Source organism: Austrofundulus limnaeus, unplaced genomic scaffold, assembly GCF_001266775.1.
Source record: "Austrofundulus limnaeus strain Quisiro unplaced genomic scaffold, Austrofundulus_limnaeus-1.0 Scaffold10, whole genome shotgun sequence".
NCBI classification, from domain to species: domain Eukaryota; kingdom Metazoa; phylum Chordata; class Actinopteri; order Cyprinodontiformes; family Rivulidae; genus Austrofundulus; species Austrofundulus limnaeus.
Genome location: NW_013952412.1, coordinates 3,808,901 through 3,821,605, shown reverse-complemented (window position 1 = coordinate 3,821,605; position 12,705 = coordinate 3,808,901). Strand labels below are relative to the sequence as shown.

General features: G+C 39.5%; 2 protein-coding genes across 5 annotated transcripts in view; one reads left to right on the top strand and one right to left on the bottom strand.

The window, feature by feature from the left end:
- The window catches only part of wt1b (WT1 transcription factor b), a 10,571-nt gene extending 2,962 nt beyond the window's left edge, over positions 1–7,609 (top strand). The window contains exons 3-9 of one of the 4 annotated variants that reach the window (XM_014001875.1): positions 267–366; positions 1,629–1,709; positions 4,477–4,579; positions 4,679–4,829; positions 4,932–5,021; positions 6,591–6,674; positions 6,837–7,609. In XM_014001875.1, the coding sequence (XP_013857329.1) occupies positions 267–366; positions 1,629–1,709; positions 4,477–4,579; positions 4,679–4,829; positions 4,932–5,021; positions 6,591–6,674; positions 6,837–6,958 (731 nt within the window). In that variant the 3' untranslated portion in view covers positions 6,959–7,609. Of the gene's footprint in view, positions 1–266; positions 367–1,628; positions 1,710–4,473; positions 4,580–4,678; positions 4,830–4,931; positions 5,022–6,590; positions 6,684–6,836 lie in introns of all 4 variants that reach the window. The other 3 variants (XM_014001874.1, XM_014001872.1, XM_014001873.1) reach the window with 3 other exon arrangements.
- The window catches only part of elp4 (elongator acetyltransferase complex subunit 4), a 102,741-nt gene that overhangs the window by 2,074 nt on the left and 87,962 nt on the right, over positions 1–12,705 (bottom strand). The gene's annotated exons all lie outside the window — the stretch shown is intronic.

The following is a 12,705-nucleotide window of genomic DNA, read 5'->3' as shown; positions in this document are numbered from 1 at the left end:
AACATGACCTGGCATTTACACTGAGTGCATTGCAATATACAAACCTACATATTCAGCCATAGTAAATTGATTGTAAATTTTAATTGCGATTAAAATCTTTAATTTATGTCCGGGCAGCACTAAAATTAATCAGAGTTAACTCGATGAATTTCACAGCCCTAGTATTTTTCTTGAAAGCTTGGTCTATTTTTTAAAAAAAAAGCAATATAATTCGTAGACTAACTGGTGATAAGTAACATTATTTTAATTTTTCTCCATCTGTCCAGTTGATCCACAGTACTCCACACCTAATCCCATGTTTGGTTGCCACAATCCTGCAGAACCTTGTCCAAGCAACCAAGCTCTGCTGTTAAGAAACTACAACAGGTAAAATAATCTCCCTTTTTAYATATATTTTTGGAATCCCCCACCTCGAACCCAACTCTACTCTCCCTTAAAGCTTTCTGGGCTCATCAGTCAGTGTCAGATTCTTTCCACTGACATTATTTGCTCACTTGTCAGGACCTTTTAGAAGCGTGAACTCTCCCTGATCCCTCACCGAGCTCTGTGTTCGCTTCCACACCGTCTGGGTCGTGAATCCTCATTTGTTCTGAGGTTAAGTGCTGCCCACTGGTGCTCAGCGGGCCCAAAACAAACAACCGTGATCTACGGCTGATGTGTTGAAGGCAACCCCGAGGGGGAAAACGTGGGGGGGAAGAAAGTGAAAAGAGACAAGTTCAGTGAAAGCGAGAGCTGCGCGGCTCTGTGAACGTCTTCGGCTTATTTCCTTCGTGATGGAAAACATCTCGGCCAGTAAATTGGGACGGCATTCTTTAAATGCCGCCTCGAGATGTTGTTGGGAGAGAAGGAACATGTGCAACCCAAATACTGGAACAGCAGCTGATAAGCAGAGGGAATACTGTGCTGCTGTTCCAGCTTATGGCAGGAACTGGAAACCCTCAAACAAACACAGAGAGAGAGAAAAAAAATCGTGCACAATCATGCACATGCTCATACACCCGCCGAGTATGTGTCGGATATCAGTGAGCCTTTCCACAGTTCAACATAGCTGAGTGCTGATTAGGGAGCCATCACAACCCTTTCCTCAAGGACGTCTCAAGGAATGCTGTCCAGAATTCCCCCGAAACTCTTTCTCGCCACTAATGATCCGGAGGACAGGGTGATGTCATGCACCGGTCCAGGGTGTACTAGGCACGAAGGCACCCACTCCCACAGAGAGCACAATCGCATCTTTAAGTGTGTGCATTTGACCGTGTGTGTGTGTGTGTGTGTGTGTGTGTGTGTGTGTGTGTGTGTGTGTGTGTGATCTGCTGAGGCAAAGAGAAACTCAGAGCTTAGGTTTTTAATGAAACTATGGAGGAGTTCAGTGAGTAAACAAGATGGGTTAAAAATCAAATTATGACAAAGCTCGCCATTGGTCCTACAAGATAAAAACAAGTTTTATAAGATTTAAAAAAAATGTTTAGGACAAATCTGTTCTTAGCATTTTAACCAACCTGTTTGTGTTTCGTTTGTTGCAATCTGCCAATTTTCCCAATAGATTTCACCAAATATTCAACACCACTTCTTTAAAATTATTTTTTTCACACTCAAATTTTGAGCTAATATTGTTTTACTTATTATTGTAGTGATAATTTGTACCAAATGGCGTCTCAGCTGGAGTGTGTCACGTGGAACCAGATGAACACCTTGACATCCTCCATGAAGAGGTGAGCTCTTTTAAAATGTTTGATATTTAAAATAAAAGCTATATTTTTAACATGTGTTTGTGGATTTGGACTAAAAGAAGTCAGAGGAGAATTGGACCAGATGGCTGTTGGATTATTGCCAGCAAGGAAAAAAAACAGGCCAAGAAGAAGACGAGCCTAATGATGTTTATGTGTATATTTCTGAACTTCTGCTGCATGTTTTAAAGACTGATTCAAATTCTATTTTTCAGCCTTTAAAGAAGTATTACCTCTTTAGGATTTCTCATTAGATGTTATCTTAATGTGTACGGCATGATGCTTCTCTGACCAACTAAAGCACAAACTGTCCTTTTCTGACGCAGGTCTGGCTGACTCAACTGAAAAAAAAAACCCTCTCCCACACAGCCACAAAATAAAAGCTGTGCTAATTTTGGCAGAATAAAAAACATTGTGAAAGATTCAAGGATTTCAGCTCTGCTGATTCAATATTTTGATTTTGTTGAGTTTGTCTAACATAAAGGTGCCCAAACATTTTCCCTGAGGGCCAAAATAAAAACCAACTTGAGGGCCGCGGGCCAAATGCAATAATATAAGAAATGCAAACACATCTTTAGTAAAGTTGTTTATTTTTCATGGTTAAGCTAGCAGCCAGTGTGCCAGTTTGCTTGTTTGCTTTTTCAGCCCATGGACATGAAGAAAATTCAATGTATGCTCGGGCAGCAAAGGCTCATGGGACTTTTCGTRATTAAAAGTTTGAGTATATGTGGACTTATGAGGTGTGCAAATCTAGAAATGGGCTTAAATCTAATCTAAATGTCTCTTGTAGTTACTTGTATTTTACACAGTGGGTAAAATAAGTATTGAACACGTCAACATTTTTCTCAGTAAATTTATTACTAGAGGTGCTAATGACATGAAATTTTCACCAGATGTCGGTAACAACCCAAGTAATCCATACACAAAGAAATCAAACCATAAATGTCCAGAAATGAAGTTATTTGTAATCATGTGGAATGGCACAGGGAAAAAGTATTGAACACACTTACTGAAATTTATCTAATACTTTGTACAAAAGCCTTTGTTGTCAATGACAGCTTCAAGATGCCTCCTGTATGGAGAAACTAGTGGCATGCATTGCTCAGGTGTGATTTTGGCCCATTCTTCCACACAAACAGTCTTCAAATCTTGAAGGTTTCGTGGACCTCTTCTATGAACTCTGATCTTTAGTTCTTTCCATAGATTTTCTGTTGGATTCAGGTCAGGTGATTGGCTGGGCCATTCCAGCAGCTTTAGTTTCTTTCTCTAAAACCAACTGAGAGTTTCCTTGGCTTTGTGTTTGGGGTCATTGTCTTGCTGAAATGTCCAGCCACGTTGCATCTTCATCATCCTGGTGGATGGAAGCAGATTTTTATCAAGAATGTCTCTGCACATTTTTCCACTCATCCTTCCTTCAATTATTTGAAGTTTGCCAGTACCATATGCTGAAAAACAGCCCCACACCATGATGTTCCCACCTCCAAACTTCACTGTTGGTATGGTGTTTTTGGGCTGATGTGCAGTGCCATTTGACCTCCAAACATGATGTGAATTCTGGCATCCAAACAGTTCAGTGTTGGTCTCATCTGACCAGACTATATTCTCCCAGTATTACACAGGCTTGTTTAAATGTTGTGCAGCAAACTTYAAAGGAGCTTCAACATGCTGTTTCTTCAGCAGTGGAGTCTTGCGTGGTGAGCGTGCATACAGGCCATGGTGGTTCAGTGCATTACTTATTGTTTTCTTTGAAACAATCGTACCTGTTAATTCCAGGTCTTTCTGATGCTCTCCACAAGTGGTCCTTGGCTCTTGGACAACTCTTCTGATAATTCTTTTCACTCCTCTGTCAGAAATCTTGTGAGGAGCACCTGGTCGTGGTCGGTTTATGGTGAAATAATGTTCTTTCCACTTCTGAATTATGGCCCCAACAGTGCTCACTGGAACCTTCAGAAGTTTAGACATTCTTCTGTAACCGATGCCATCATTATGCTTTGCAACAATAAGGTTGTGAAGGTCTTGAGAGAGCTCTTTATTTTTACCCATCATCAGAAGGTTCTTGTGTGATACCTGGCCATCATTTGGGACTGAACCAGCTGATATTAATTTGCACTGACAAGGGGCAGGCTTGCTTTCTAATTACTGAGAGAGTTCAGCTGGTGTCTTGGCTTTCCATGCCTTTTTACACCTCCCTTTCTTCATGTGTTCAATACTTTTTCTCTGTGCCATTCCACATTATTAAAAATAACTTCATTTCTGGACATTTATGGTTTGATTTCTTTGTATGTATGGATCACTTGGGTTGTTACCGACATCTGGTGAAAATTTCATGTCATTAGCACCTCTAGTAATATATTTACTGAGAAAAATGTTGACGTGTTCAATACTTATTTTACGTACTGTGTTTAATCTTAACATAATTCAAAGGAAAAGTGAGTGCCATGGGTTAAGACTATCTGACAACAGCTCCTTGTATAGTTGGACCAAATGATTGAAAAGTCTAAGTGGAAATATAGTGTTTCTACATAAGACAAAAGATTATAATCCAGTAACTCCTGGTGGGCCAAATCAAATGGCTTGGAGGGCCAGTTTTGGCCCACGGGCCCCACTTTGGGCACCTCTGGTCTAACAGTTGTGTTTTAGTTTTCTCTAAAGAATCGACTTTGCAAATATTACATTATCCTWGTTTTTACTTTGAAATGTTACATTATTTACTTTACTTTGATTTTGAAATGATATCTCTCTCTGCCAGCAGCAATTCAACCAGCTTTGACAGCGACCCCACAACCCCAACTCCACCCATGCTCGTCAGCGCCCAGTACCACATACACACACACGGGGTTTTCAGAGGACTTCCGGTATACTATATAAAAACCCTCATGCAAGCAGAAACCGCAGAAATAAGAGATCAACAAATTTATATTTATGCTCTCTTTTTTCTCTCTCTTTAATAAAAGGATGTTCGACGAGTACCAAACATGGCTCCTCCTTCAATCGTGAAGTCTTCAGCTGCCAGTGAGAAACGTCCTTTTGTGTGCATTCACCCCGGCTGCAACAAGAAATACTTCAAGCTGTCACATCTGCAGATGCACGGCCGTAAACACACAGGTCAGACTGACAGAGTTTGAGTTTGTGTTTCTGCTCCGAACAAAACGCAGCAACGATGCAAAACGATGAACAGTTTTTTTTGTTTTTTTTTTTTTTTTGCAGGAGAAAGGCCGTACCAGTGTGACGTGACAGAGTGTGGTCGTAAATTTTCTCGCTCAGACCAGTTGAAGAGGCACCAGCGCAGACACACAGGTACCAGCTGTTAACAGGCTTCACTGAGACTCAGGACTTTTTTTTTTTTTTTACTTTGCTTTGGGCCACAAGACCTGACTTTTCAGCTTTTCATTTTTCTCCAGCTGTCATTCTTTTASTGAAGCAGCCATGTTCAGTTTGTTGCAGTCTGGGACTTTGACAATAGATGTTGCCAAATCCTTAAAAAAATCTTCTTTAAAATGAACCAAAACGTTCAAACTCAGTATACATGCATTTTACCACATTTTGGTTAACAGACTTTTAAAAATGTTTAAAAATGATAAAACAGACTTTGGAAAGCTATTAAAAAATTAAAAGTGAGGCACGTTAGGACAATATTTTGGGGCATTAAGGTGGTTCTATTTCAACCCGTAATTTTATTTCTAACATATGTTAATCTGGATTCCTTTTTTTACAAAAACAAATGGTTGACTTTCAGAGTGTAAATGTTTTGAATGATTTCTCAGGATTCTATGGTTGGTCAAGTTAAATCTCTTTTTTTAAATTTTGTAATATATTTTTATCCTAATTGATTCCTTGCATTAAGAAAAAAAACACAAATACAGGCTTTCAGAACATGCATGAACTCGAGTAATATCAAGAAATTATACATTTATTTGGATACATTAAGAAAATTTAAACATTTGATGAAACCAAGTTAATATTTGAAGCTGTGATGTACAACTTTCAAACCTAAATACAGCAGACAAAGTGGAGATTTAAGTGCACACATTATTTCTCTCTTTTTATGCCTCWTGCTTTATGCTTCTCACATCTGTATTTTCACTGTTCAGACTATCTGCTCTTATGTTAGTGTCCTTCATGGCCGGCTGTTTGATCGTTTTCTTCTTGTGATGAATGCACCTCCTTCAGTAACAAAGACTCMGACATAAAGAGCAAACAAGAGTCTGTATGAGTAGCTTTTACCCAAATCTAAATATTTATGACCTGTAATGTTTGCTCAACATCTCTAGATGAATTACAGTCTGCTGCACTAGGTACAAAACTGTTCAGGCATCGAATGGTTTATAAACAAACTTCTTTCCAAAAATTGCATCATAAATCTGAGATGCGATAATCGAAGTGAAGTAATTTGGCTCAAAATCRTGAAAACAACATAAAAGTGACAAAATGTCTGTCAAAGATTTGTATGGATGAATAATAAAGAACATTATTAGGCATTTTTAATGATAAATACAAAACTTGAGTCACTTACAAGTTTTTTTTTCCCTTTTAAGTTTTCTAAAAAGCTATTTTCCAATTATGCAAGTGAGGCATTTTCTAAATGAATATAATTATCTAATTGAGACAATGTAATTGAATAAACATCCTTGTTTTCCACTAGACTGAATGAAAACATTTCATGAGAGCAAAATAGCGCAAAACACTGAATATCACTTTAATGATCAATTTAAGGACATTAAAAAATACATCTGATTGGAAAACTCTAATAGTAGTGCAGTTTTTGAAGCTGTCAGCCTCCATCTAATTGCATATTTAAACTTTTACCCTTCAATCCTCCTTCCTCTTTATTTTCAAATGGTCTGAAACAACCACTGTCATCTKTAGGAGTGAAGCCCTTTGAGTGTGAGACGTGTCAGAGAAAGTTCTCACGGTCAGATCATCTTAAGACGCACACTCGGACTCATACAGGTAAAACAAGTGCGTATACTTTTTATTTTCTCCTTCCTAATCCTTTCCCCTCAACTCATACAATCTGAGCGTCACGCTCTGCAAACATCATCCTTTTTTCTAAAGCAATGCTCTCTCCTGTTCCCCCACCCCCACCCTCCCATTTTATCCCCTTTTTGTCAGGTGAGAAGCCCTTTACTTGCCGCTGGCCCAACTGTCAGAAGAAGTTTGCCCGCTCAGACGAGCTGGTGCGGCACCACAACATGCACCAGAGGAACCTGACCAAGCTGCAGCCTGCCATCTGAGCAGTCAGAGGACGGGGAGGAAGATGAAGAGGAAGGTGACAATGTGTTGTGCCAGCTAGTAGAGAGAGAAAGAGAAAAAAAAACATACACCTGGAGCCTGGTCAGCAGTTTGTGTGCCTGGACAGATTTGCTGAAGCTGCTTCAGTCAGACACACGATGCGATGAACACAGACTCTCTGAAGACTCGGAGGATCTGGCTCCTGTCACGATTATGTGACATTAAAACTTGGACTTAGAGAAGGTTGAACACCACAGTTATTATGAGCCAAGGAGACCTTTTTGTAATGAAGATGAGGAAAGCATTGATACACTTGTTTTTTTTTTTTCTATGCACTTGCACTGCCTTACTTTTTGCTGTTTAAATCGTCTGACCTTGAAAACATGCTGGACATTRCAAACTGGATTTAGCGTTAGGAGAAAGAGGAAATCATCACTTTTTGTCCACTTAGCTTGAAAATTCTTTGCTTTTAAAATTATAACTTTTTTTTAAGATAGAGAATACTCACCCGACTAACTGCATCTAAAGCATGGGATGTGTTTCTTGTAAAAAAAAAATTCGCTTTTGGTGTTATCTTTTTTTTGTAAGTTTATAAAAACTGGATTCACATCTGCTCAAAGTAAAGACGTGTGTATGCGTGGGTGAAAGACAAACAAGCTGTGTGTTTTGTCAGGTTTAAGAGGCCACCTATGAAAGGTTGTGGTGTATGGGTGGTGGTGGGGTTAAAAGATGGTAAAACACCACTCTTTTGTGCCTCTGACAAGGTGCAGGTCTCACCCCCGCCCCTAAATCTCAGACTTAAATCTTTATAACCTGGAACATCTGCAGCCCAGTAAATCTCATTAGAAAACACACATACCTTCATGTCAGGAGGCAGAACCCCACAGACTGATCCACTTCTGAACATGAACACACACATAGGCATTCATATAGCAAAGATTTCAGGTTAGTTTTGGTTTTCTTTGAGCCACACGGTGGCAGCATCAGCCTGTTGGAAGCAGGTTTCCAAACAGTGTGGACTCAAACCCTGCTTCTGTMCCACCTCAGACTTCAGATCATCCAAGTCCACTTTGCTCGTGCCTTTATTGGTTTACAGAATCAACAATACATTCAGCGATGTAAGTGAAAGTGAGAAGCAACAGGGCATGTTCAGAGGCTGCTGCAGCTTGTTAAATATTCGTGTGTCAGCTTGTGTGCAGGCCTATAAGAGATGAAGTGATTCAGCTGCTGCCAGTGTGTTAATAAAATATAACTGAGTGTGGGCAGAAGAAGCTGTTGCTCAGTTCCCTGGGCTAATTTTTGTCATGTTACCAGAAACACCATGTAAACACGCACATGCTCAGTATATTTACAGCGGTGCCTAAAAGTTTGGGAACTTTTAAAAAAAAACTTTTAAACAAAACCTAACATGATTGAATTTTCATCTCACGTTCTCACACTAGATAAACAAGAACCCAAAGGTAAAATAAAACATTGTTAACGAAGAGTTTATAAAATCTAAATAGCCCCGCATTTTATGACAGTGACAGGAAACCTCTTGAATTGTTAGGCAATTTACAGGAAATGTATGAAGGACCACAACTGACATAATTAAAAACCAAAAGCAGAAGAATATAAATGGCTCAATAAGTAAATACAGTCGAAATGCTCCAATTAATTAAAAATAAACTTTTTCCTCATGTTTTATAATTTAACTCATCAATAAAGGCACACATTTTCCACCTTGCCTTGTTTTAAACTAAACTTTAAGCTAAACTGAGGCAGCACAAAAGTGTACAATGTATCAGCACATGGATCTTACTCCTTCCTCTACTGATCAATAGTAGAGGAGCGAACCAAAAAGGGCAGCTCACCTTATTTGCATAATGAGAAAGAAATGCATAATGTAAAGAAAAAACAGAGAAATGTAAAATCAAAATGGAAATAAAAAAGACTTGTGGGAAAAAAACTATTAAAAAATGTAAGAGACACAAATGCATCTACAAGTAAAAGGAAAAACAAACAAATAAATATGTATATTTAGTAAAAACAGTAAAACTTGAATTATGAGCTAAAATATACTATTTGTTAGAACTAAGTTGTAAAAATAAAGAAGTTCAATTAAATTAAAACACATGAGGTAACGTTCTCTGTTTTTCCAATTAATTTGTGCATTTTAAGTGTATTTATTTATTGGGCCATTTATTTATTTCTGCTTTTATTTTTAATTATGTCGGCTTCAGTCCTCCACAGAAATACATAAACAGAAGGAAAATGTCTGAGCTGTAAAACAAGTTTGTGCATCATGCAACAAAAGAAAACTCAGGGGCTCTTATTAAAAGGACTATTTCTACACACAGGTTAAAAAAAGTTACAAAACAATTCCTGAATAGTTGTTATCTCTACATTCAAATCATTCTGAAATGGAAATAAAATAATCAAAATAAAAGTTGCCCCCTCCAGATAACAGACATTCTGTACAACATATGCTGGCTGCAAAATGCCTCCACTGAAAAAAAAAGAACATTGCTACTTGCAAAAATTGGACTCAACAAATGAGTTTGCAGAAAATCTATTTCTAAATGYTCCTTTGAACTACAAAAAATCGAGTTAAAATCAGAAATATGTTTGGATAGTAATCACTGCATTGTAGCATAGTTCTGCAAAACTCAATGATGTGAGTTTTGGTTCTGCATCTGGATTGGAACTGTTTACCTTCAAAGGACAGTACTCTGAATTACAGTATATTGGACTACAGAAATTCAGATTCAGTCTTTTTGTCTATTTAAAAGCATTGTAAACAAATCATAATTTCTGACAAAATAAAAAAATAAAATGCATTTTTTTGTATACTTTCAAGCCTTGAAAGGTAAACTTAAGTTCTGCAGGAATTTCAAAATTTCAAGCCCTGCTGTCACTGTGTGATGGTTAACAGGAGCACACTTCCAGTGTCCGCTCAAATTTGCACCTGCACTTCTTAGATCCTGCAGCAGAACTTTACTCTTGCCAAGCTAACGGAGATTAAAATGCCTTTCTCCTATTTCAGGTTCACAGACGGCTCATTTGAAGCTGCCGTTCAGGTTGTTTTCCAATTCGCGTAATGGMTGTGACGCACCATCTCTGTGATGTTCCGTTTTCTTTTCCCGCTTCTTAATCCTGYGCACTTTGATTAGGAGGGCCTTCTCTTTGTTCTGTCTCTGCAGGGGCGTTGTGAAGCAGGGGAAGATCAGACGGACAGAGGAGTTGAACATTTTAACTCACTTCACTTCCCTCTTAATAAGAAACTTTAAATGCAGTGAGGAGCTCGAGGATCTGATGCTTTTAACATCCTCAGACATAATCAGACACGTTCAGAGACCTCAACCCTGCGCTGACCTACCAGATCTACTATACATTCTTTATAAGTTAAAGCCTTTTTTTATTCAACAGTTGTAGATTCCTACGATCCACTAACACAACAAATGTTTCACACTCTATTCCACCCTGTRAAATATTACCTTCTATCTGAATGCATGAACACACTCCGACTCATACGCACACACGCCACCAGATGCCCCCTCAGCTGTACTGCTGGCTGTTTGCCTTGAAGGGGTGTCAGCATGGGTAATCTCAGGTGACGTACACCTGGTAACGCTCAATTCAAGACATCTGTAGGACAGCAGGACCGCGATAGCTTCCCACTTTTTACATTAAAAAGCACTTTAAAGTATTTTTTTGTGAAATAAATCTGCTTCTCCTGATAAAAACCCAAAGTATTATCTTTATATGCAAGTCTGAACCAATAAGTTTTTGTCTTGCATTTAAAAACGAGTTTTCCATCATTTAGTCTAAAAAATGGTGATATTGTTTTTCTTTATGCCATTTTGTTAACCCCCATGTGCATTGTGCATCAGTATCTGACTCCTATTGTGATTCTTCGGGTCGAGACCTGTGGGAGCTGGAAAGGTCATTGCACATGTAGCACAGGCAGGCCTCCATGGGCCTCAGGGGACTGTTAACAAGGTCAAGGCCCCAGACAGGAAACTTCACAGAAATTCTGTACAAGAAGGCCCACATGCAGAAACAATGTGTCACCAATAGGCGGCGCTGTCAGGGACTGTTCTCGTGCTAAGTGAAGCATGTTGTTAGTAGTATTCCCAGATATCACCCTCCCCTCGGGCTAGCTCTCTGCTGCAGAGCTGCTGCTCTGCAGTCTGAGAGGCCTTGGGATTCTTGGGGGGGTATTCCCTGTGGTACAGCAGGGAGCCTAAGGGCCTCTTCTGTGTTGGGGCTTTGGGAATGCTAAGGCCTTGGGGGCCTGGAGCTCAGATGGGGCCTGGAGGGTAAACTTCCTCACTCAGGGAGCAGACATGGGGCAGATAGAGAAAGACAACAAGGGTAAAACACCTTAAGAGGAGGCTGTCAGACATGCAGGCAGCAGCCGGGAAGATCCCATGAGGGTACCCAGTGACAGGAACACAAACACGTGCACATAACTCTACCCCAAAGATGTCTGCGAGCCAGAATTTAAAGAAAGACATTCCTCTTCCACATCAACCATTGTGGCTTTCATCTTTCCCCTCGTTTTGCTGTCTCCTCTTTTACCACAGGAAGATATTAATTCCTAACAGGATTAGATGTGTCTCTATCATGTGAGATACAAGATCACAAACCAACTCGAGCCCCCCTGGGGAGCAGTGGGATGGGAAAGGCCTCATCTACCCCCCCCCATCCCAAAGGGGTTCAGATGCTAAAACACGAGGAGATAGAACCCGAGATGATGACAAATGGAGCGAGAGAGCCGTTTTGTCCAAAGATATGAAGTCTCTGCGGGACAGGATTGTCTCCACCTTCTGTGTTGTAAAGCCCAAACCAACTCAACTGATGGCAATGAGGCCTGTCTTTTAATTAAAACTTTAGAAGATCCTCGCAGTGTAGATTATATAAAATATGCAGCAGGCAGTCAGATGGAGTGGATGACTGAAGCGGCTGTGTAAAAAGCTGTTTGAAACTGATTTTGAGTCGTTCCTGACCTCAGCTCAAAGGGCTCCCGTTTCTCAAGAGGCACTTACAATCAGTTCCCAACCCACTAGGTTTATGGTTCCTAAATYGAAATCTAACGCTCTTTAAAGGCTTCTCTCTAATTGTGTAACCATTAATGGACGATTCCTTATCTATACTGTGCTGATGGYGCATAAAAACTCATGATGACAGATGAGCACAAGGTACAGCTCTTCAAGAAGAAACAAGGTTGTGCTCTGTTCCTTCTGACCACCACTAGGTGGAGTGAAGTCCTGTGACGGGAAAGATGAGGRAAAACYTCTTCCTCTGCGAAAACATGAAAGATTGATGCCTTTCTTCAAGCTTCGATGTACAAGAGTAGAAACATGCAAGGCACTGAATCAGCCTGCATTAATGATGTGAWCTTACAATTACACACCTTGCATGAACACAGAAAGTGGTCTGTGTTTCATAGGGGCTGCAATTTGGAAAAAAAATAGTTCTACCAAATGTGACCACTTATAACTTCATGTTGTTTTCATTTTTACCTACTAAACTAGAAAATTATATTTTCATATAATTCTAGACCTCAGCTTAAAGCAAAAGGGTTCTTTGGAAGATAACGATTTATATCTTAGCTTGATTGAATTCAKTCTGAAGGAACAGTTAGTCTGAGCCAAGCTACAGTAAGACCAAGGTGCTTTGTTGTAATCCTTAAAGGGATCCACGATTAGTTGTAACATTAGACTTTATTTGATAAACATTTTTAACTGTAAAATAAAGACTGTAA